This window comes from Onychostruthus taczanowskii, unplaced genomic scaffold (assembly GCF_017590055.1).
Source record: "Onychostruthus taczanowskii isolate IOZ18803 unplaced genomic scaffold, ASM1759005v1 scaffold1, whole genome shotgun sequence".
NCBI classification, from domain to species: domain Eukaryota; kingdom Metazoa; phylum Chordata; class Aves; order Passeriformes; family Passeridae; genus Onychostruthus; species Onychostruthus taczanowskii.
The window spans coordinates 8,688,403-8,710,195 of record NW_024496525.1 but is presented as its reverse complement, the minus strand read 5'-3'; the positions used below and the strand labels follow the sequence as shown (position 1 = coordinate 8,710,195).

At 34.9% G+C, this 21,793-nt stretch overlaps 1 protein-coding gene across 2 annotated transcripts in view; it reads left to right on the top strand.

Moving 5' to 3' along the window:
- GPHN (gephyrin) overlaps window positions 1-21,793 on the top strand; it is a 270,642-nt gene that overhangs the window by 130,091 nt on the left and 118,758 nt on the right. For both annotated transcript variants that reach the window (XM_041396794.1, XM_041396784.1), the window contains exon 4: window positions 12,662-12,754. In XM_041396794.1, the coding sequence (XP_041252728.1) occupies window positions 12,662-12,754 (93 nt within the window). The remainder of the gene's footprint in view (window positions 1-12,661; window positions 12,755-21,793) is intronic.

The following is a 21,793-nucleotide window of genomic DNA, read 5'->3' as shown; positions in this document are numbered from 1 at the left end:
AGTCTTTAATATATAACAATGACAACATATCTTTCTTTAGAGCGTAAATCAATTTCCAAGAATTTAGGACCTTAGAAACAATGAGGATTAGAATACAGAGAATTTTTTCTCAAGTGATGCAAGTTGTTTGAAGTTCTGTATATTATTTTGCCTGAGAGTTTTCCAACCCCATAAAGGCATGGTTGAACAGCCTTAGTACCCTAGCAGAGTTTAGTTTCATTTATATCAGCTGCAGAAACAGTTCAAAGGTGATTTTGAAATCTCTTTAGTATTATGGATGTTTTTATTGTCTCCTGATTCCAAGCAATTTTGTTGTTAGGATGTATCAAGAAAAAAAATGAGCATTTTAAAAAAATGTTCCAAAAGAGGAATGACCCAAAAGTTTCAGCTTTTAGGGAAAGAAGTCTTTCTGATATTAATTGTTCTGCATTAGTTTTCTCCTGAGTATAAAAGTTGAAATCTTTGATTGCAGCGGGATTGGCTGATGCTAAGACACCTCTGCAAGCTGAAATGGAAGCAGATGATGGCTCATCAAATTCTATGGTAACAGCTTTCACCCAGTATTATGTAATAGCTATAATCCTTTGGGCCTATAAGAGAGATTCTGCATGGACTCAATTCTGAAAATGTCTTTCCTTTGAAGAGAATGGCCTTTCCAGTTCAGTAATTCAGTCACTCTTGTAAGTTTGGTTCAGTCTTATAAGTGCAAAAAAGGTTCTTTCTCTACATTTTATTCTTTGGATGCTTACACTCACTCAGGAATAAGCAATAACCTAATCAGCAAGACAGCCTATTACTAGTTCATTCTATTATTCTTTTATGGTGCTCTATCTTTATAGAAAAAAACAAGCAGGGCACATAGGGAAAAACCTTTTTTTTTCTGTAATGATCATAGTTACTCATTTTTCATTGCCTTCAACAGCTGTTAACATGTTTTTTGCATTAATAGCTGTCAATGAATTTCAATTGATTTTTATACTTTCAGTATAGCTTTGGAGAATAATTTTCAGCGTTTTCAGGATTACCCCTACTCAACAGAAAATGGAGAAATGCACATGATCTAATCAGATCCAGAATACTCCAGTCTTGTTTCTTTTTTTGTGTATACCTTTCTCTTTCTTGTTTGTGTATCCCTATCACAAGAATATATCAGAGCAGGATGTCCATATCTTCCTTATATTTAGAGAACTAAAGGGCATTACTTTGTTTTGAATGAGGGGGCTTATTTGCTGATGCTTTATTATTTTCTGGAAGCTAAAACTAGCATTGATTATTTGATGTTACAAAATTAGTGTAGGTGATATATAGTAATCTTTAAATCTCTCAGCTGGTATCAGCATCCACTACAAATATGTAGATATGCCAGCTAGGCTGGCTTCTTTATTGCACAAGAGAAGCATCTTTAGGATATTCTATGATTCTAATAAAAGTTACCAGGCAATATCAGAATGCTGTTCTGGATCCATACACTGATGCTCAGAACAATGATTTTTTTTAGTGAATGGCACCCTCATAGTGCACTGTAGGAGCAAGCATGGAGGTGCTGAATACTTGCATTATGTAATTACTCCATCTATGCAACTGTTGTGCTTGGCATAAAATAATTGTTACAGATTTTCAGGATCTTCAAAATATGCTGGCACATCTTAGCAGCAATTTCTCTGCATATTTAAATAGGCAATTGTATTGACAATGTTATTCACCAAGGACTAATTAATCTATCATAGCAACCAGAAATTAAAATGTCTTCTCTAGAGGGCAAGAGCATCTGAGTTGGTAGGAAGATATCTTTTGATTTCCATGCATTTCAGATTGGTGCTTATCTACTTATACCCTTAATTCTGTTGTGGTTAGGAAAAAGCAGTGTCTGTGTCACCACAGTCACTCCATTCTGGCTTGAACAGTATGAGTACTTGGAATTCAGGAGCTTGTAACTATCTATTATAGTCATACTGCCTTTTTTCCCCCACACCGATCATTTGGACTAATAGACTCAGACATTATTGAAGCCTCATTTTTCATACAGTGAAGCATAACACTGTATTTGATTATTTAAACATACAGAACATTTTGGATAGGAAGGAGAGCATAACGTTTACATGTGCTGCAAAACAGCAATAGTTTGACCTCAGGAGGAACCTATTATCTGTTAGGGCCTTGTTTCTCAGTACTCGAGAAAGTTACAGTTGTTGCAGTGCTGCCTGTGGTTGTGCTAAAATATACCTACTACTTTGGCATGTCATGCAGATGCCTGGTTTAATAGAGCCATACAGCAATTTTATTTGGATTAGGCTTGTAAAATGATTCTCCTTTTATGGTGCATTGTTTGTAAGTTACCACAATTGGCAAACATAAAGAGAAATACTCAATAAAGACAAAACTGGGGTTTTTGTTTTGTGATTTCACCATGGTATAGTGTATGGTATGGACAGTGAGTATAGCTGTGTGAGAAACTTCTCTCGTAGTCTTCATAGACATCGTATTTTAGCTCTTCCCTTGCTCTTCAGTCTGTGGCAATCTTGGGACTCCCAAGCCAAAACATTAATCAATCTCAAGGGCAGACAGTTTTTGCTTCTCTTCAGAGTAATGATAGCTAGGAGCATGAAAGTATAATCTAGGCATGCATACTCTGTGAGAAAATGATATTGTCTGTATGGCATGTTTGTTGCTGCTTTGATCTCAGTTCTCAGAATATTTGTGATGTGTAATTCCTTTGATTTCTCTCTGCATTTTGGTGAGGGTACTGGGTTGCTCTCTCTGATTGAGTACACTGATGTTCACACATTTCACAATTCTCATCTTCCTAACAGATGATCAGGATGTATTGAATTGTTCATGACTGATGACAGTTTCCCACTGTTCATGCAGTGGAAAACCACTGTATTACAGCGTTACTTCTTCCCTTTTGAGCTCTTTAATACTTACTTCTGCTTACTCCTTCTGCTTGTGTATAGGGTAGTGGTACATTTGAGAGTTTTCTCAGCCAGCTAGAGAAGTATATTGGTCTTTACAGCTGCTATTTTACAAACTGCCTATATATGGGCAGAGTATCTGCTCTTCAGTCATCCAGGAGTCCTTCTTGAAGTGGTGCTGAAGATCCAGAGTAGCAAGAAAATTAGTCCTCAATACTTATTTCCAGATCCTGTAGTTCTTTGATTTAATTTTATCCTTTATATTTTTGATTCGTAAGGCCTTTATAATTTCTCTTCAAAGACCAAAGTTTTCTAGTTTGTTTCTTTTCTTGTTGCACCATGAGAATATCAACAGTGATTATTCTGGTGGCTTTCTGTCTCTGAGTGGACTCAAGAAACTTCATATGGCCAAACCAAATTCTGTTAGATCTCTGGACAAACTTACATTGTATGATATTTAGACGTGTGCTGTAAGGTCACCTGGAGTTCTCTCTTTGCTTTCACCCAGCATTGTCGTAGTCTCATAGGATCCAGGGCTGTTTCAGCCTTCAGTGGAGTGATGCAGTTGTTTGTGGGAGTCCTCAGGCCTTCTCCTGGATGGGAAAAGGCAAAGGTAACTGATCAGAGCGAGTCATTGTGGGAATGTACATGCAGACTCAAAGAAGAAAGGTTACTCATCAGTAACTGGTGTTCTTTGAGAGGTATAGTCTGCATGTACATTAGTCTCCTACCTGCTTTTCCCCTCTTTCTGAATCTCTTTCAGGTTTGATTGTGCATTTAAGAGGAACTGCAGTGGTGGCGGATGCACTCTGCCCTGTGTGTCAATGACTCAAGCAGGACGAGGGGAGGAGTGGGAGTGCCCCTCCCGGGACACTCCAGGGCAGGCCACAAGCACACCCACTCTTAGAGTATATGTATGGACTAAGTGTCTCAAAGTACTGCAACTGTTCATTGGTAGGTAAATTTTCTTTACTGTATTCTCACAGGTAAAGCAGTAGATTTTATTTTTTAAACCAATTTAATTCATTGACTCCATGGATGATATGCATGAACAATGCACGGGGGGGAAATTTATACTGCAAACTGCATTACATTGAGTAGCTCCCTGTCTCTCTGATGGTTTCATCTCTTGTCTTTCCCCCCATCTTATTTACATATTTAAATATCTTTATTCTCTTCAATTTGTCATTTCCATTCAGAGCTACATGAAAACTTGAGATCATGTAAGTTGTGAAATAATTTTAAAAATAAAACAAAATAATGTTCACAATTGTAGCTGTGTGTGAACATGTAAGATTGTATTTGCTATTAGAAAATGAGGCTAGAAATGGAACTGGATTCTATGAGAATCAGTTACATTTATACTAGTATATTGATCACTAAGACTTAGTTGCAGGAAAACCAACATTTGAGTTTAAACATTTTTTCCACAGCTGACCTCATGTGTTTTTTTCTTTTTAATCATAGAAGACTTGTAGTAATTTTCTAATTCACTACACTTCCTGCCAATTAAACAAGTGGACGTGCGGTATAACTCAGCTTAAACTGGAGATGTACTTGTCCCTGCATGCAAATATGCACGTGCAAAATTCTGCAAATGGTTATTTTCAATTGTGTTGAAGGCTATTACAGAAATATGATTCTGAGATGTTTGTACTGGGAGTTCTCCGAGTCCTGCCACCTTTCCAAATATGGTGGACATGCTTTTACCAGTTCCTTAAGGTTGTAGCAATTAATGTTGCCTTGGCAGCTCAGAGAAATTTACGGTTGGTTTTCTGTCACTTTGCCTTTTCGGTAAGATTAAGGTGTAGTTTATCTGGGCTTAGTTACAGCCTGCAAACTTTGCTGAACCTTCTAATCTGTGGTACATGAGATACATGTGCTGTAGATATTGGTACACATACATAAAATATTATGAAGAGCTCTAGTTTTAGAAAGTTACTGACTTGTGTGTAATATCAAGCTGCCTTTGCAAATTCTGAGAAGAAAATGCAGAGCATACAGTTTTCTAAACAATCTTAGATAAACTCTATATGTGTGCAAAGGGGAAGAAAATGTGGTAAAAGCCATCTTTTTGTGCCAAATAATCTGAAGCTTATGGCTCCAAAACCAAGCATATATTCTTGTGATAACAGGTCTTTGAAGTGCTGTTTTAATTGAAGAAAATTTAAAAAACAAAAAGAGAAAGTTTCTATCTGTTGTTAGTAAATAGTATTGGATTAATTGACTTGATTTTATGCTTTCTTTTTCCCTTTCATTCCAGTGGCTACTTGGCTTTTATTGTTGTTATCTTGTATAATCAAAAAAAACGTAATTAAATCTCAAGATTCTCACAAGAAAAAGTGATACTGGCAAGGAGGCATTATGTCTTTCTTAAATTTTTTATTGTTTTAAATTCTTAAGAAACCCAGAATTTTATAACTCTGTAATATTTATTTTAGTGAGTAAATATTATATTTTAGAGAGATGTCTTTTATGCATGACAGAAATGAGACATGTTGAATTTTGGTGCTTTTGCTAATACATTTTTATTAGATAAAAATGAGCATATGCACACATAGGCCCACACTTACGTATTTATCTGCCAAATGCAGAGTCAACAGTAAAGGTCTTTGTAGACACAGACACATTTGGAAAGTATCTAATTCTAAGTTCCACTCTTCCTCCAAGCATCTGAAGAAAGCTGTTATGCTAAGTGCCCAATCCTTTCCTGTGAATAGCTGTGAGTAACCTTAGCCTGACTCTAGGAGGATACCAGTGGCACCAACATGAGATGGGAGCAGATTTTTGTACAGGAGGAAAAAGGTCTTTGTGCCTTTGTGTGCATGTAGGTGCATGGTTTGTTCTGACCTAAATCTACTTGTAGTTTTTAATGCAATTGAAATCATACAATAAATTCACTATTTTTCTTGATTATACTATAGCCATTCTTAGTGTAGACATACTAAGACTACTAAGGCAAGGTAGGTAGCTTGAAATAAGAATCTTTCCTTTGTTTTTCTGAGAGGAAATCAGCCTTGTACATGGTCTCGACTGTCTTAACCTCTCTCCATCAAAATAATTAGAAATTATTTTGCCAGTCTCAGCCCTTAAAAGTGTTGGCAATTCCAGTCATGATGGTTTGACCAAACACTTCAGTGTTTGCACATCTCTCTGCTAGACTTCCCTTACTTGTTTGCATAGATGAACTCTGTTGATGACTGCACTTCAGTGCCTACTTTTTTTCCCCTCTGTTTTAGGGCTAATTACCTTGAATAGTAGGCTTTAGAAGACATGAAGTACTTTTTTAACAAGTCTGTGTTACAGACTGCATTGGTATGTTGAACCTTGAAATACTTGATAGCTGCAATTTGCTTTAAATGGAAAATGCCTGTAATTAAATTTCCATTTAAAAAGTAAGCCATTTATAGACTACATTTTATTCCATTCCTCCTTTAGTTTTGCATTTCAATAAAATAGTTACATTTTTATGACGTCTTTTAATACATTAGCTTAGTATTTAAAAAAACAACTGCAACATGACTGTGATGCTGAAAACTGGAAATTTACCTGTAGAATCTTTGAAAGATGACTTGTTGTGTTCTGTAAAATCTCAAAATTTGAAAAGCTGTATTTAGACACAGTGAGATACATAACTGCATTTCATCCAAGTCTCTTGACTACAGTGATTACACTGAATATATTCCTAACATTCTGCCTCTAACTTTCTGCCTTCTACTGGTAGGGAAAGGATAAAAGGAATGGAGGTAATAGAAAACAACATGCATGTTTTCATATTGCTTTAATATTTAATTTTATGAAATTCTTAAAGCATTTTAAAATTGATTTCTTGGAAAGTTGTTACTCCACACGAGTGTCTTCAGGCCTCCACATTTCATGGAAGCTTTTGAACAATACGTAAAGGATTGTTGCATAAGAAATAAAACCTTCACAAGAAGTAAGGCAAAAATATATTAAATGAATTCCAATACAGTAACATTTCTAAGACCTCCCCTTGTTTTCAAACTTAATGTTGTACTCTACTCTTTACTTCATTGCCTTTCTTTATGGGTATTCGTGTTCTTGCATGGTCCCCAGTACGATTTTCCTTTTAAAATAATGTACAAACCATGATGCACAGAATAGAGAAGATTCAACCTCCTGAATAATACAATGAGGAACAAATGGGTTACTTTTACCTTTCATTCTTCTTTTCTCCTGCTTTGCGTGCTGTGACATGAATTTGTGATTCATGTATGCTCTCTCCTGTCATAGAATCAGGCTTAACTTGAGTGAGCTGTCCTCTGGAGTAGTCCAAGCTACATAACTAAGTAAAGGTTGTAATGATATCTTAATGAACTAATTCCTATATTCCTGGAACTCAGTGCTTGAAGCCACATCCAGTTTTCTTAGTAAATCTGCACCTATGCAGAATTTTGCTTCTTTGCTCTGTCTTGCCATATTGTCATTCATTGCATTCTTCATTGTGATGATGTTAAATCATCGTACATGAAATTTATCTTGTACACTCTTCAAGCTTGAGCACAAAAAGTGTGAAAGAAAGATAGATTTATATTTATTATGGCTTTTTATATATTAATTTTTTTTAATTTAACTTGTTTTGCTAAGGAAGGTTTTCATTATGCATTTAAAAATATATGTTTCTCCTTGCATTTAAAAATGTATTTTCCTAAAGTAAACAGGATTTGCTTGCAAAATACAGAATTTACATAATTTTACAAAGCTTGTAGTTTTGAGATCTGGAGAACACAGACTTCTGCATCTCTGAACACTATCAGTAGTTTGTCCTGGGAGCCCCAGTGATCTTTTAAGTCACATGAAGTTGTTTTGAGAATACTTCTGGATAGTATGCATCTCAGCTTATACTGACTTACCTATGTTTCAAAGTCCAATGTAAATGAATGTATATTTTTTCATAGTTAAGTTTCATATTTAGCCCTTATATTTGATCAGCACTTCAAATTTTGGCATATTTTACTTACTGTGTGATTAGTGATGCATATAAGGTGAAATAACTTCATGATGACACTGTGCTGGAAAAATCTAGCATGGGCTAAAATGCCAAACATCTTTGTTAACTATAGAATTAAGAATTTTTAAACAGTTTCAATACTGAATACAGAATGAAGGAATTCTGTATGGATTCATTGGATACATTATGAAATCCTGCCCTGTTTATACTGTTTTTAGCATTTCCCTGTTCTTTCTGGATGTTTGAAATTATAACAGTGTACATTTTGTGTTCTAGTGGCTATGGTATATGAAAATATGTATGTGTATTGAGAATTATTTTTACTAAACTTGTATTGTGAAGTAAGTTATGTATTGATCAGAAAAATGTATACATGTTTATCTAAATGGTAAGCACCAGAATATTGACTTGAAGGAGGATATTCTAGTAATTTTGGAAGCTAAACATGTGGGAGTGTTATCACACTCTCATAGCAGTAATGGCAAAAACAGGACAACAAAAAAAAGAGAAGACATGCCATAGACTGTAGCATCATAGAAAAGGAAAAGTCATTCAGCTAATCTGATGCACAATGACCATTTTCGTGTGCTTTGTGGTCCTTCTGCTCCAGTTAAGGCTCATAGTCTCAATGTCTGTGTGGCAAATCACCAGACAGTAGTGCTAGGAGGACTGGAGGAGATTTGCAGCCTGTGTCAAGTCTAAATTTATGGCCAAGATAAGTAATCCACAAACCGTAGTTATCTTTAAAGATCAGGGCATTGTTCCTCTCGTTCCAGAAAGGAATCCCTATTTGTTTTTCCAGTTCAGTTACACAGAGATAAAAGGATGGTATGTTAATGGAGGTATGAAATAGCCCACTTTCCTATCCATTGTAATTGTATATCCTGTGATCAGGTTTCTTATATATCATGGTGGGGCATTATCCCACAGAAATTACTAGTGAAGAAGAGTTACTAGAAATACACCTAATGATAATCATGAAGAGTTGCTGGACAACCCTACCAAATTAGAGCATGATGTATTTTCTCTGTCTTGAACCCTGTAGATCAAGGCAGGGTGGTGTAGGGAAGAGCCTGAGCTCTGGAACTAGTTTTAAATACAAAAGGAAATTACCAAAATTTTGTGGCTTGCTCATTGCAACTTAGACTAGTGGCAGGTTTGCATCCTGGACATGGAGATGCTTAAGTTACCTTCACAGAAGGAAATGTGTCTGTGAGTGTTCAAGCTGTTCCCTGACTGAAATGTCACATAACACTAGCTTAGGTGTGGTACTGCTAAAATGCATCTGTACAGCTTTTGGACTTAGTGTAATGGGATGGTGCCTTTATGAATTTGCAAGCATGTACCTGCCAGATACACAGGGTCTCTGCACTGAGCCACAACTGTGGGCATTCTTCCATGAGGTAATGATCTTTATTGGTCTTTACATCAATAAATTGACCTGTGAAAGACTAAGAACTCAGAGAAAAAATGAGGCAGTATTTTTCTGCGCTGGTAAAATTAACACTGGTCATGAGAAAATTCAAGCATCATAAACAAAGTTTTTGTTGAATAGTGTTATAATTGAAGTAATTTCAATATTGAGCAGTGCATAGGTAGTCGAATGAGTAGTTCCAGGTTGTGGGAGAGAGGGAGCTGACAGAAGCAAGAGCTCTTTGGAGCAAGAGATGGAAGGAGGTGGTTTGTTATACCTAAGGATTTCTTACTCATTTGAATAAGGGAAATTTAAATGTATTTTAGTGAGAAAATATGAGAAATTAGATAAAGAGAACCGAAAACTAGATCTAATCTAAAGCTTAAGGAGACAACTGGCCTGACATTTTACTTCTGTGCATCAGAAAGACATAATTAATATAATTATTTTAGGACTTCAGTGAAATCTGAAATGGTTGCATCCTTTTGAAATAAAATTATTTGTGGAGGAATTGTCTGTAATGACTTCATTTCTGTTACACCTTGACCCTGGAAAATAACTGATAAAGCCTAATTTAGGATACTAATTGTTAAAAATATTAAGCTATTTATTGGTTGGTTTTTTTTTTTCCCCTGGAGTTCTGTAACTTTGTTCTGGCTTTTTAAAAATTGGTGGTAATTTTACTGGACTGTTTTCAGAGACAGCTACTGTATTTTGTATCCATCAGCATCATTCCATTGGCTTGAATGAAATAATAGTGCTTTACATAATCTGTTGACCTAGCTATTTTCTCTTGAAAGCTTATTATCAGTGAAACAATAGAAGAAATATGCATAAAAAATACTAAATGAAATTGTCTTTGGTTGAAATGTTATGTAATAATTTTGCTTGTATAGTGTCAGTAAATCCAAATATCAGGTCACTTGCCTAGAGAAATCTTCATTTGAAGACAGAGAAAATTCAGTTCCCTGCAAAGCCAGTACAGTATCTACCTGTTCTGAGTCCACAATTTGTTCATAATTGGTGAGTGTAGGGCTTCCTTTTTTGGATACTTTTACAGCAATGAGAATATTTCATGGGAAACAGTTTTTTGGGTTAGAGAGAAAATAAATCAGCTGAATATAAGCCTTGGGTATTTTTCCATGGTTTTAAAATATCTAAGTGATAAATTTGCACTTCTGAAGTTCAGTGAAACCCAAACTCACTGCCTCATAGTTAAAAGTCTTCTACTTGAAAGCTTGAAAGTTTCTTTAGTATAACTAGAACTTGATGGAGAATTCTGTCTAGGAGTCTGCCTAGGTACACTGATGCAGTAGCAGAATAGGCACTTAATTATTGCTCAGTTTAATTGAAGAGTTAGGATATTGATTTCTTTAGTTTTTTGTAGGATATCACATGACTTTTTCTCCCCTCATTAATGGAAGTATTACTGGACTGTAGCAAAATGAGAACAGAGGAAGGATCTATTTTCTTGTTAAAAGGAGTTTGGCAGGTTTTATTTTCTCTGAAGATAAATTCTGCTTTAAAAAAAAATAAAAACAAACAAAAAAAACCAACAACAAAACAAAAAAAAAATCTATCCATCCTGTTTTATATAGGAAGTTTTTTCCCTGACTATATTAATTTTTAAAATTAATGCAATATTAAGGTCTAACTTTGTCAAACACTGAGCTTCTCCAAAGTCTTCTCTGACATTTGTACCTGTTTAAGTCAAGACAAATATGTTTCTAGATTATAGAGATGCCACCTATTTGAAAGAAATTTCCTAATGCATAACTATGTTATTGAGGCAAAGAATTTTAAGACCTGAAATCCTTTTACTACCATAATTCACTTTTTTTTTCCAAAATGTAACACAAGAGCTATAGTTTCTAGTTTATTTATTTGTGTACAAGTTGGAGGCATTATCCTTGTTCCATTCCCAAGCTTATTTGAAATGTTCATATAACAAACTTCTGGTATGTTCACTTACAACCTAGTGAATCTGGAGAGTTGTTCTCCAAAGGGGTAGAGTAAAAAGATGAATATGATTTTAATAAAGACAAGAGAGAATACAAAAGAGAAAGTGGAAGTAAAGAATAAAGAAAGGAGGAATAAAGACAGAACCTTTTTGGTCTTGTCACTTCTTGAAGTAATCCTTGGATGTGTTGGTGTGGTGGGGCTTGCAGCCTGACAAAGGTTTATTCTAGTTGCAATTTTTAGGTGTCTGTGTATGATCTTTCTGTTAAATGGGAGTTGCATTGCAGTACTAGGCCTGCAAAAATACAGCTGAGGATTACCTGAATTGATTGGGTTTTTTTCAAATGTAACAGACATTTTATTTTAAGCTTTTTAAAACAGTATATTTCTCAGAGCTAATTTTGTGATAAATAATAAGCTTGAAGCCAACAATCTCCAAAACTATTCCTTCCTTCTCCATATAATACTCCCAAAACTTAAATTTGCCCTAAACATTTTCAAATAATGTTGTTTCTTTGCTAGAATATGGATAGCTGTCTCAATAATTGATATGATCTGTGGAGGTGAATACTTTACTATGTATCAAGTGTACTTAAGGTAACACAGTGCATTTTGCACTCCAAGCAGACATGCTCCTGCTGTGCTGGCCCACAGTCGAGTATGAAGGATAAGTGAGATAATCACATTGAGATTATTTAACTCTTCTGCTTCTGTCACTTTTTTTTCATAGCTTGAAAACTAGCTTAAAAAGTCACTTTAAAAATGAATATATCAAATCAAACACTTCTCTAGTATCATGAGTTATCCAGAATTGTAAGTCATTGAATTTACATGACCAATTTCTTAGTCCAACTTTGGAATAGGTATACACACTGCTGTTGGGATATTAGGGGAATGTAGGAAAGATGATTATAGACCATCACCAGCTGCATCAAGTGCATTATTGCATCTTTTGGTAGTTAAGCTTACAGATACGTGGTTCTTGCTTTTTTCAGGCTATGAAAAAGTGCAGCGTGGAAACCAAAGTTACTGTAACATAAATCAAAGATGTAATCCAAATTAAATTTACGTACTTATTAAACTGTATCAAAGAATATTATATTTATATATCAAAATAAACAGTGGTAGAAATTAATAACTGTGAGTTCCTGTTTTCCAATTCAGGTCAAGAGATGGAGAACTGAATTTCAGTTTCCATATGAAAAATAATATTATATGGATACTTGCATTATTCTGTCTTACCTTGGTTATAAATAGCGGTTTAAAATCTTTGTATAAAAAGCCATGGGTGGTTTATGATTCCCCATATTGTATGTCTCTGTTTTTAAGACATTTCAAGTCTTCAGGTATTATCTGATATAACCATTTCTTGCTAGCTCTGACAGGATTTGTGTTCTCTTTCAGGAGACGCTGATAGATTGGTGTGATGAAAAGGAACTTAATTTGATTTTAACAACTGGAGGAACAGGGTTTGCACCGCGAGATGTCACTCCAGAGGTGAGATAGTCCTGAAATAGAAAAATCTGCCCTTTGGTGTAAAAATGCATGAGTTTGGAGGGGGGGTGGTGATTTTTTTTTAAAATTTCATCTGTAACTTTACTTTGCAGTATCTGTGGATGGGTCAAGTGCTAGACGACTTGGAATCAGAAAACAGTAATAGAAAGTATAGCACAAGAGAATTACTCTGACCTTGGGTTCTGACCCAAAACGATTTTCAAACTAAAATCTGGTATAGTGTAATGGTTTTCTAATCCTCTCACAAAACAAAATTCTAACGGCTTTGTGGCATAATATTCCTTAGCACTGCAGTACAACACTGCTAAGCAAAATCTTGTGTGGCTTTTGTTGTGTCTTGTGCAAGGAAGAGTGGGATAAGAGAGATGGATCTGCTTGTCAGAAAAATCTAAACAGGCACAGAGGTGGAGGTAATCTCCACCAGTAAATGTTGCTTAGGAAATTTGCTTACATTACACTTATATGAAGCTAAAGTAAGGGGGGAAAAATGAGAAGCTTAACCTAATGACCTCATGGCCATGAGATGTCATGTGAAATGACTGTGTGATTGTTCCTGAAGTATTTTGTTATTTATGGTTCCAAATTAGATTAACATGAACCTTTAAAATTACATTTTTCATTTGGTGTGATTATGTTCTCTAAAGGGCAGAATTAAGATTGAGTGAGTTGTGTATATTTGCATAATTAAACATACCTAGATTTGTTAAGTACTCATGTATGTTTCCAATTTCTTCAACTCTCAAGTTGATTTGAATTCTTTATAGCATATCTACAATGCTTTTTACTTACAAATGTGTTTTGTCACATGCCTAAAGTTCAATTTTTTTTCCATTAGAAATTTAAAAGCATTTTTAAATTTATTGTATAACATTTGTGTAACTAGAGAAACGTGTAAACAAAATGCTCCTGTTCATTACTTCTGATGGAACTAAAAACCTTGAGTAACTAAAACTTGGCGAGGCAGTCTGTGTATCAGGAAATGGGAACAATGTTAAGATGAACACAGTGTGGTACCTAGTGAAACTGAGTTTGCAGATTATTCCCTTTGCTAAAGCCACCACAAGTGAAAAGTGAGTTGGTCAAATTAGTCTCTTGCTTGCAAACCAACATAATGCTTTTGAAGGTTGTGTAACCAGGACTGTGTAGAAGGAGGGATGAATTTCTGCTTCAGTTTTCCTTTGTGAAGGGTCAAGCCTAGGTAGCAGTGCCAGATGAAGCATTGTAGCCAGTGCAAACAATTAGTTACAAATTCTCAAGCAGCATTTGGGACAAAAAATAAACAAATGAGAACTCTGCACACAAACACATAGTATTTTCTTTACACTGCATTGCTGTTACTCTAACTAATTAACACAGGTAGGAATGATTCTTTTCATCAGTTTTGTTGAGTAAGCCATTCTGAAAGTTATCTGAGTTGTTTCTGTCTCTGTAGAATAAAAACGCATTGATACAAAAATCATTAATAACTTGTACTGAAGAAAAACTGCATTGTTTTTCACTTAATTCAGTTGGATTAACTTTAATCATAGTGGAGATATAGAATCCAGGTTTATTACAAAGTGGTGATGACAAGCATTGTTCCTATGATAGGATTTATTACATCATTCAATCAAACAAATGATTTTAAGGGAAGAAAATCAGTTTGCCAGCATGTGTCATACCAAAAACATACTAAGAAGCCTAAGTTTTGTCCCCATATTTTATGTCTTTTGGGTCAATAAGAAAACCCAGAATGGAAAATTCATTATGTCAACATGCAATGTGCAATAACAAGCCTTTGGGAAGACTTGCATCGATGTAGAGAATGATGTTTTCACCCCTTGTGTGTATGGTGTTGGCTCAGCACATTCTCATCACTGAGCTGACAATGAAAGGATGTGATCATGGTACTGTGCTATGGAGATGTCATCTTTAAGATGTTAATTTAAAACTTTCAAGAATTGAATTTGATAATGGAAAATGTTTTAGTGTTTTTCTTTAGAATAGAGTCTGTTGAATCATACTTCCGCTGGTATGTTTCAGTCCTGCTTCTCCTTAATTCCCCTGTACTTTGGATTAGAAAGCAGGTTTTTCTGTTTCTTTCTATAGATATATAATTGTACATACCCAATAAAAGTAGTTCCCAAGAATAATTGCAACCCAAAGACTTAATGTTAATTGAATTTTGTAATTATTGATAAAATTGAAATTAAGTGCCTAGCATAATGTAACTAAAAATGGCTTCTTGATACCTCAGAAATATGTAATTAAGCATCTCAAAAACTTAGTAGTTTCCCCACTCACTTTGCCTTTTGAACACTATGTCAGAACCATTCCAGATTACTACAGTTGTTTCAGTGATGTGTAGAAACATTTTTTCTTGTAATGGAATAGAAGAAATATTTTAGGAATATTCAAAATGTCTGATTTTCCTTGCCTGTCTCTGATCCCTAAATTTATAGCCTCAGTCTAGTCAGTGTGGGGAGAGGAGCTTTTGAATTAGTTCCTACGATTCACATTTTGAGGGGCAAAGGCTAGTTTGCTTAAGCAGTGTGAATATCCTTCCCTTTCTTGACTGCACAAGTAGAAGTGATGAAATGCATATGGATATTTAAAAAACCAAATTCACTCAATGAGTGGCTGAATTTGAAAGTGTGTGTTACAGGAGTTACTAGAGAATGCTGGAATTCTTAATTGTTCTGGCAGTTGGTGGTAGTTTGCATTTGTACTAAAGCTGAAGTGTAAGCCTAATTTTGTAGATACAACCCCCTTTTTTTTTTTTACAAGGTAATTTCACATATAATTTATGGAATATTTTTTAAATCTCTGCTGGAGTTTGCTCATACAGTCTGCTTGTTGATTTAAAAAGTGTTTGTACTGGACAGAGGTCCAAGTGTGGCCCAAGTTTATTCAGGGAACTTTTGTTTTGTATTTCCAGATGTAAACATTTATTTCTTGGAACTACAATACTTCAGTGGTAGTTGTTACAGAATGGTGATAACAATATACATTAACTTTTGTGAAAAAAATTAAATCATGTTGCAGCATTTTCATCAATCACTAGGAATCCTTCTGTGATATTAATGTATTTTCTCTGTTGCTGTTGCTCAGTACAAAGGGAAGGAAAAAATCTCATGTACATGGGTTCTCTGCTCAGTTTTCTGTCTTCTGTATTTTTACTTTGTTCTTTTGCAAAATTGTACATTCAAAAAATTCACTTGTCTGTCTCCTAACAGTCTTCTAGATGTTTCCTTATCCATTGTCTCTAGTATGATTCTGTGCAAGTCTTGTTTGCCCATCTCTGAGACTAATTTTATGTACTTAGATAATAGCAGTGGAAATCAAGGTATTGTCCTCAGCTGATGATAGATATTCTTGAACTGTCACAATGTGTATTCACAAGTATTTCATCCACACTGCAGGTAATTTTGAGCCCTAAGATTTTAAGATAATACTTTATAAAAAACAGAGAAGAGCTGTTTTCCAGCATGTAACACCAGACAGATGTTTCCTTACAGTCATTTCGAGTGTTCTGGAAAATTTGTGAATCTTCTTTCAGTTCTTGCTGTTTATATTCTTCAATATTTATGGACTGGTTTAAAATGTATTTAGACACATACTTGTTTTAATTTAGTCTGAAAATATATGCATACTTATTTATTCTTTCATCAGTGTTCTGTAAGAACTCATGAAAAGAAATCATTGTTGACTGGAACTCCCTTCTATTTGTCAATGCTTCTGAAAAATCATGCTCAGGATGAGCAAAATACTCCAAACATACCACACAGAAGCCATGTTTGTATAGAAGAAAGTCTTGATTCTTCTGTAGTATGTCTTTTTATATTCAGTTCAAAATTGCACCAGTATTTTTATAATTATTGCCAAATGCAAATTTTCTATCATTTGGCTCTTCCCCATTCTCTAAGATATCTCTCAGTGATTTTTGGTTCAAATTACATTTCACTTCTGCAGACTATTTTAATATCTATATTCTTCCATTTCTCTGTCTCAAGATCTCTATTGTTTTCAGTTTTTATGTGTTTTTTTTTTTTCCTGTTTGTTTGCTTCCAATTTAACTTTGTTAATGAAATTAGATGCTTATGACACAATGGGGATAGTCATGTTGTAGCCATACTCTCGCAGCAACACATTCCATCAAAGTAACCCAAATCCACTGAGACTTAAATTTTTCAAATAACAATTTCCATTTAATAGGCAGCAACTTAAACTAGAAATAATATATAGGAGGTTTTTGTCCTCCCTGGTTCAAATACTGCCTTTCCAGAGCAGCAGGATTTCTACTATTGTTTGTTGTGGATATAGGACTACTTCTGTTCTTCCTCAGCAATATTTTATTACTGGCACTGGACCAAAAGAAAATAATTTCCATTTTACAAACTGTCGCTTCAGCATCGCTCCATAGTGTGGAGGAATGAAGCCTTCATCTCACGTGGGACATAAGTAATTTTGTGGTAGGAATAATATGAAATTGTACAATCTCTAATAACCCAGGCTAATGTTTCTGTCTTTCACCGTTCAATATTCGAGGTACTCTCCAATTTAATAGCTATTTTAAGAAATTATTTCTGTAGTCTCTTTTGAAACTGTAGCTTTTCATATCTCTTAATGGAGGTCTTGCTCTGAGTTAAGTTTGACTTCTGCGGTGAGCTACTGTATAACAATATGTGCTGTGTATGGATGACATCTGACCCTGTAACTTGCCATCAGACCTTTTGAGGCCTTCATTGTTCTTAGAAAATTGTTTTCAACCCACCTTGCTCCTGAAGGGTTGGCATTGGAAAACCTTGCTACATGCATCTGATCAACAAAGGTGCTTACATGGAGCAGATTGCTCTGTGACAGACTCCTTCCAAATTCTCTGCTGCTCTTTTAGAAGTTTATCAGCAACTCTGTAAAGTACCATTCCCTTTTTCTCAGTCCTCCAGGCAGTTCCTAGCTTATATGATCAGGTCTTTATCTAGTCTGCTTTTATTTTTCAATAAAATTTGTTATTTGATATGCTGCATTTGGTGTTATAAAATTCAATATATTTATGTGCCATAATACTTCAATTTAAAATAAAATGTTTAGATTTTTAATCTTTCTTGGGAAGTCATGTTACTATAGCAGAATTTATATGTTTAGTTGCAGAACACTTTTCACTAAACATCTATGACCAGTTTCTTTGAGAAGCAGCAGTATTCTAATTATATGCACCACACAGCACACTGTCAGTTTACAGAAGTACCTGTGTCTTGAGAAATTCCACTCTGATTTAGCTGACTTACAAAGGGCTGAAGAGTGCCTTTCTCTTCTCTTGTTGGAGTTTCTCAGGGAAACTTGGTAGCACAGTCTCATCACTGAAGGGCTTGGTTGTGCTGTCATCAGCTGCAGTCGCTGTGTGGAAACACCTGCGAGCTGCTCAGACTCTTTCGTGAGAAATGTGAGGGGCAAGAAAGGCAGATCCCATTTCAGCTCCATTTACTCAACTATCAGAGGTTACTCAAAAAAATAAGGCCATGAAAAAATACAGATAATACTTGTCTGTATATGGGATTGATGTGTGTAAAGCTGCATATTTTTATTGACATTCCTTTAAAAAAGTTTTAACTGTCACAGTGGATATAGAAAAAGGTAAAAAAAAAATATGATGGTAAAAATATGAAGGTAAAAAAAGAGATGCTTTCTGTGGGAGTTACACAACGCAGTCTGTTTAGTTTATCATGAAGAGCACTGATAAATAACTTTGGTTTTGTCTTTACTTTCTTTGGGAAAGTGTACAATACTGAAGGCTTTGTAAGGTACCAAAGGCTTTTTTTACCTACTAAAGGGAATATTAAAAATAGCTGATAATAGAAAGCTTGAGCCAGAAAAATCTAATAAAATCATCATAATGAAAGGCTTTATATGTTTGGGTTAGGGTTTGTTGGTTTAAGAGATTAATCACAAGCAAATTCCCTTAAGAGCTGTATTCTTCATTTTAATTCTGTCAAATCAAGAGTTGGCTAGTGGGAGAAATGTCTTATAAAACTCAAGTTATCTTGTACTTCTTGCAGAAATCATGGATGATGTTAAATTAATCATCCTGCACTTACAGCCTAATCTTCTGTATGTGTTAGATGAGAAGATAGTTTGAATCAAATGAATCCTGAAATTAATAATGAAACAATTTTATTTCCTGAATTCAAAAGGAATAGATGAATTGCTTTTGTCTCTTTTTTGAAAATGCGAAACCCTTTCAATATTGGCTGAGAATGCTGGGGCAAATACATTTTTAATTACTTAACTAATGTATTAACCTTCTGTGTAAAGTTGTCTGTCTGTCTTATCATAAAGGTAATGCTAACAGAATTCCATTAAGCCTTTGGTTATTTTTGCTCATTTGAGGATGAGCTTTTATTTGCTTTTTTTAAGGTGTCCTTAATACTCATGAATAGCAAATAGAGGCTGTCTTTTTTGACTTTCAAATATGTAGGAAACATTTGCAAGCTCTGCTGAAAAGAACAGTAAAACATTAGTAAGGAATTTGAATGTTTCATAAAATGAGAAACAAAACCACAGTAATGAGCCAGGAAATCTCACCTTTTTATTAAATTTTGAAATGAAAGGGTTTTTCCAAGGCAATTTAGGAATGGCAGTTGGAAGAACGCTGGCATGTCCTGAGAGTGGACAAATGGTTCCAGTGAACCCAGTACATCCAAAAGTACACCCAGATAAACAATCTGGTGTGCTTTTTAATGGGGTAAAGAGAAGGGTTTTCCTCCTCTTGGTTTTACTGATGCCTTTTAGCTGTGTTTCCACTGTAGAGCCCACAGCTTATGTGGACATTTCTATATTAGTTTAAATAAAATGACTTGTCTCCTATTAGCAATGTAGCCACAACAGTGAATATATCTTGCAGTCCTTTCTGTAACTGGGGAAGAAAAATAGGCTGCCATAGGACTTCTGCATGATGAAATTTTCAATTTGGAACTTTTGGAATTTTTTTTCCTCTTAGGCATTTTTAAAAATAATTTCCATTAAAGCATGACTTTGGAGAAGAGAATAGGAAAACTGAACAAAATTAAACATCAAGTTCAAGCAAAATAATCCTGAAAATAGTGTCAGGCCTGAAATTTTTTTCCTTAATGTGTGATTTTTTTTCTGGTCATGGTCTATTACAAAGAGTTTAGTTAAAGCAAAATACAAGGAAAATTAACCAAAAAATAATGTGGACATGTTAGGAAGACTTCCCTGTGAAGGCAGCTGAAAGGCATAATAACTAGATGGCAAATACTAGTTTGGATTTAAGAGGTATGAAAAATTGAGTGAGTTAGTCCTTTTGACATTAGCACACCAGAATAGCAAAATGACTCATTATTAAAATAGTTGATCATTAAAACTAATACTTATTAAAGAATAGAGAATTTCTCATTTACTTCTTCCCTGCTGTGTAGGAGCTTTTCCAGCCACTAAGTGGAAAGAAACTAGAAGAGTCTTGGAAAGCAGCTGCCTTCGGGAGTTATTCTTAGGATTATAACTAGTTCTTCTCCTGCTTTTGCTAATTGCTACCACATGGAGCAGTGAAGCTTTAGCAAAATGTTGACTCAGTACAAGTACCAAAATAGAAAACCAAAATGACTATTGTCACGCTTAGGCATGAAAGTCTTATCAGTTATGGACAAGAAAATAATTACTTTTTAACCTTTATTTAGACTATATTTTAGTTTCTTGTCCCTTCATGCATACATTCCTTTCCTAGTTACTCTTTCATCAGAATACCTAAATAGTGAGGTGCATAACCTACTGTTATTTATTGTTGACATTTAAACTGTCACTGGATTTTTAAAGTCCATATTTTCCTCCACAAACAAGCGTTTTCTTATGGTACACTGAGATCAGTTTGTCATAGTTCATTTTCATTAAGCTTGAAAGATCTCCCTTGAGAGAGAAGATGATAACAATTTTGTTCTTGATGTGGTGCAGCTAATTGTAGTTCCTGCTGACCACAAAATCACAGGATTTTATAAAACTGCCAATGTGTGCCCTTAACTTGTACTCTGATATCTCTGGTTCAGCCAGGATTTGCAGTTCCTGGCTGGTTTATGCCTTTGCTAATCATGTGATGGAAGTCTCTTGGTCTTCTCTGCCTATTTGCCATTTTGTTCTAAGTCCAAATAGTAGTGTTCAATATGGGAAAGATTGGGTATGGAAAAAATTCTTATTCTATGACCCAAATTTCTAAATTTGAAGTTCTATTAACCTCTGTTATTCTTGTGCCTTGCTCTGCTAGGAGAAGGATGTGTGGTTGATGCCCAGAGATCAGTATAAGTTCCATCAGCTTAGCCTATCACTACTGTATTCTTCAAAAACTTTGTTGCATATGAGTGCATGGCAAGTTCGTACAGATTGTCTCTGCAACCTTTCCAAATCCTAATTCAGCAAGGGCGTAGCAAAGCTCATGATTCCTTTATATTATCTAAGGTCCTCTACATTTGAAGAGGGAAGAGTTAGCTTCTTGTTTCATATTACTGCCTTATCAAAGTAAAGTGCAGATTTTTGGTGCTGGCTATAAAAAGTTAATGTGCAGGTAGATAAATGCACACACAATGTGGACTTCTAAGTAGACAGAAATAGTGAAGTTTGATTCTTGGTTGATTCTTTTAGTTTCTAGGTAGAATACTGAATGAAAAGTCTCATGATTTAAATGACAGGTGAGTTAAATTACTGAACTTTATTAGTGCTGGGATTTTCTCAATTCTTACATTTCAGAGTTCATTGCATGTATCTGAAATAAAGCAGCAGCTAAGATTTCTGAAACAGTTTAATTTGTTTAAAAAGCCAACCATGTTAAACAGCAAAATGCTGAAGTTGAAGACAAGATAAGGTAACAAATAGGTGCTGATAAATTTGATACTTAGAAGAGGGTTACCCCAGAAGATTCATAAGACTAATTCTTTTAATTAGAGTGTGGGTGTATCCAAGCCAAATTCAAGCACCAACCTGCACTAATAACGAGTAACAGTTAATGATGACTTCCGTTTATCTCTCAAATGGCCGGCA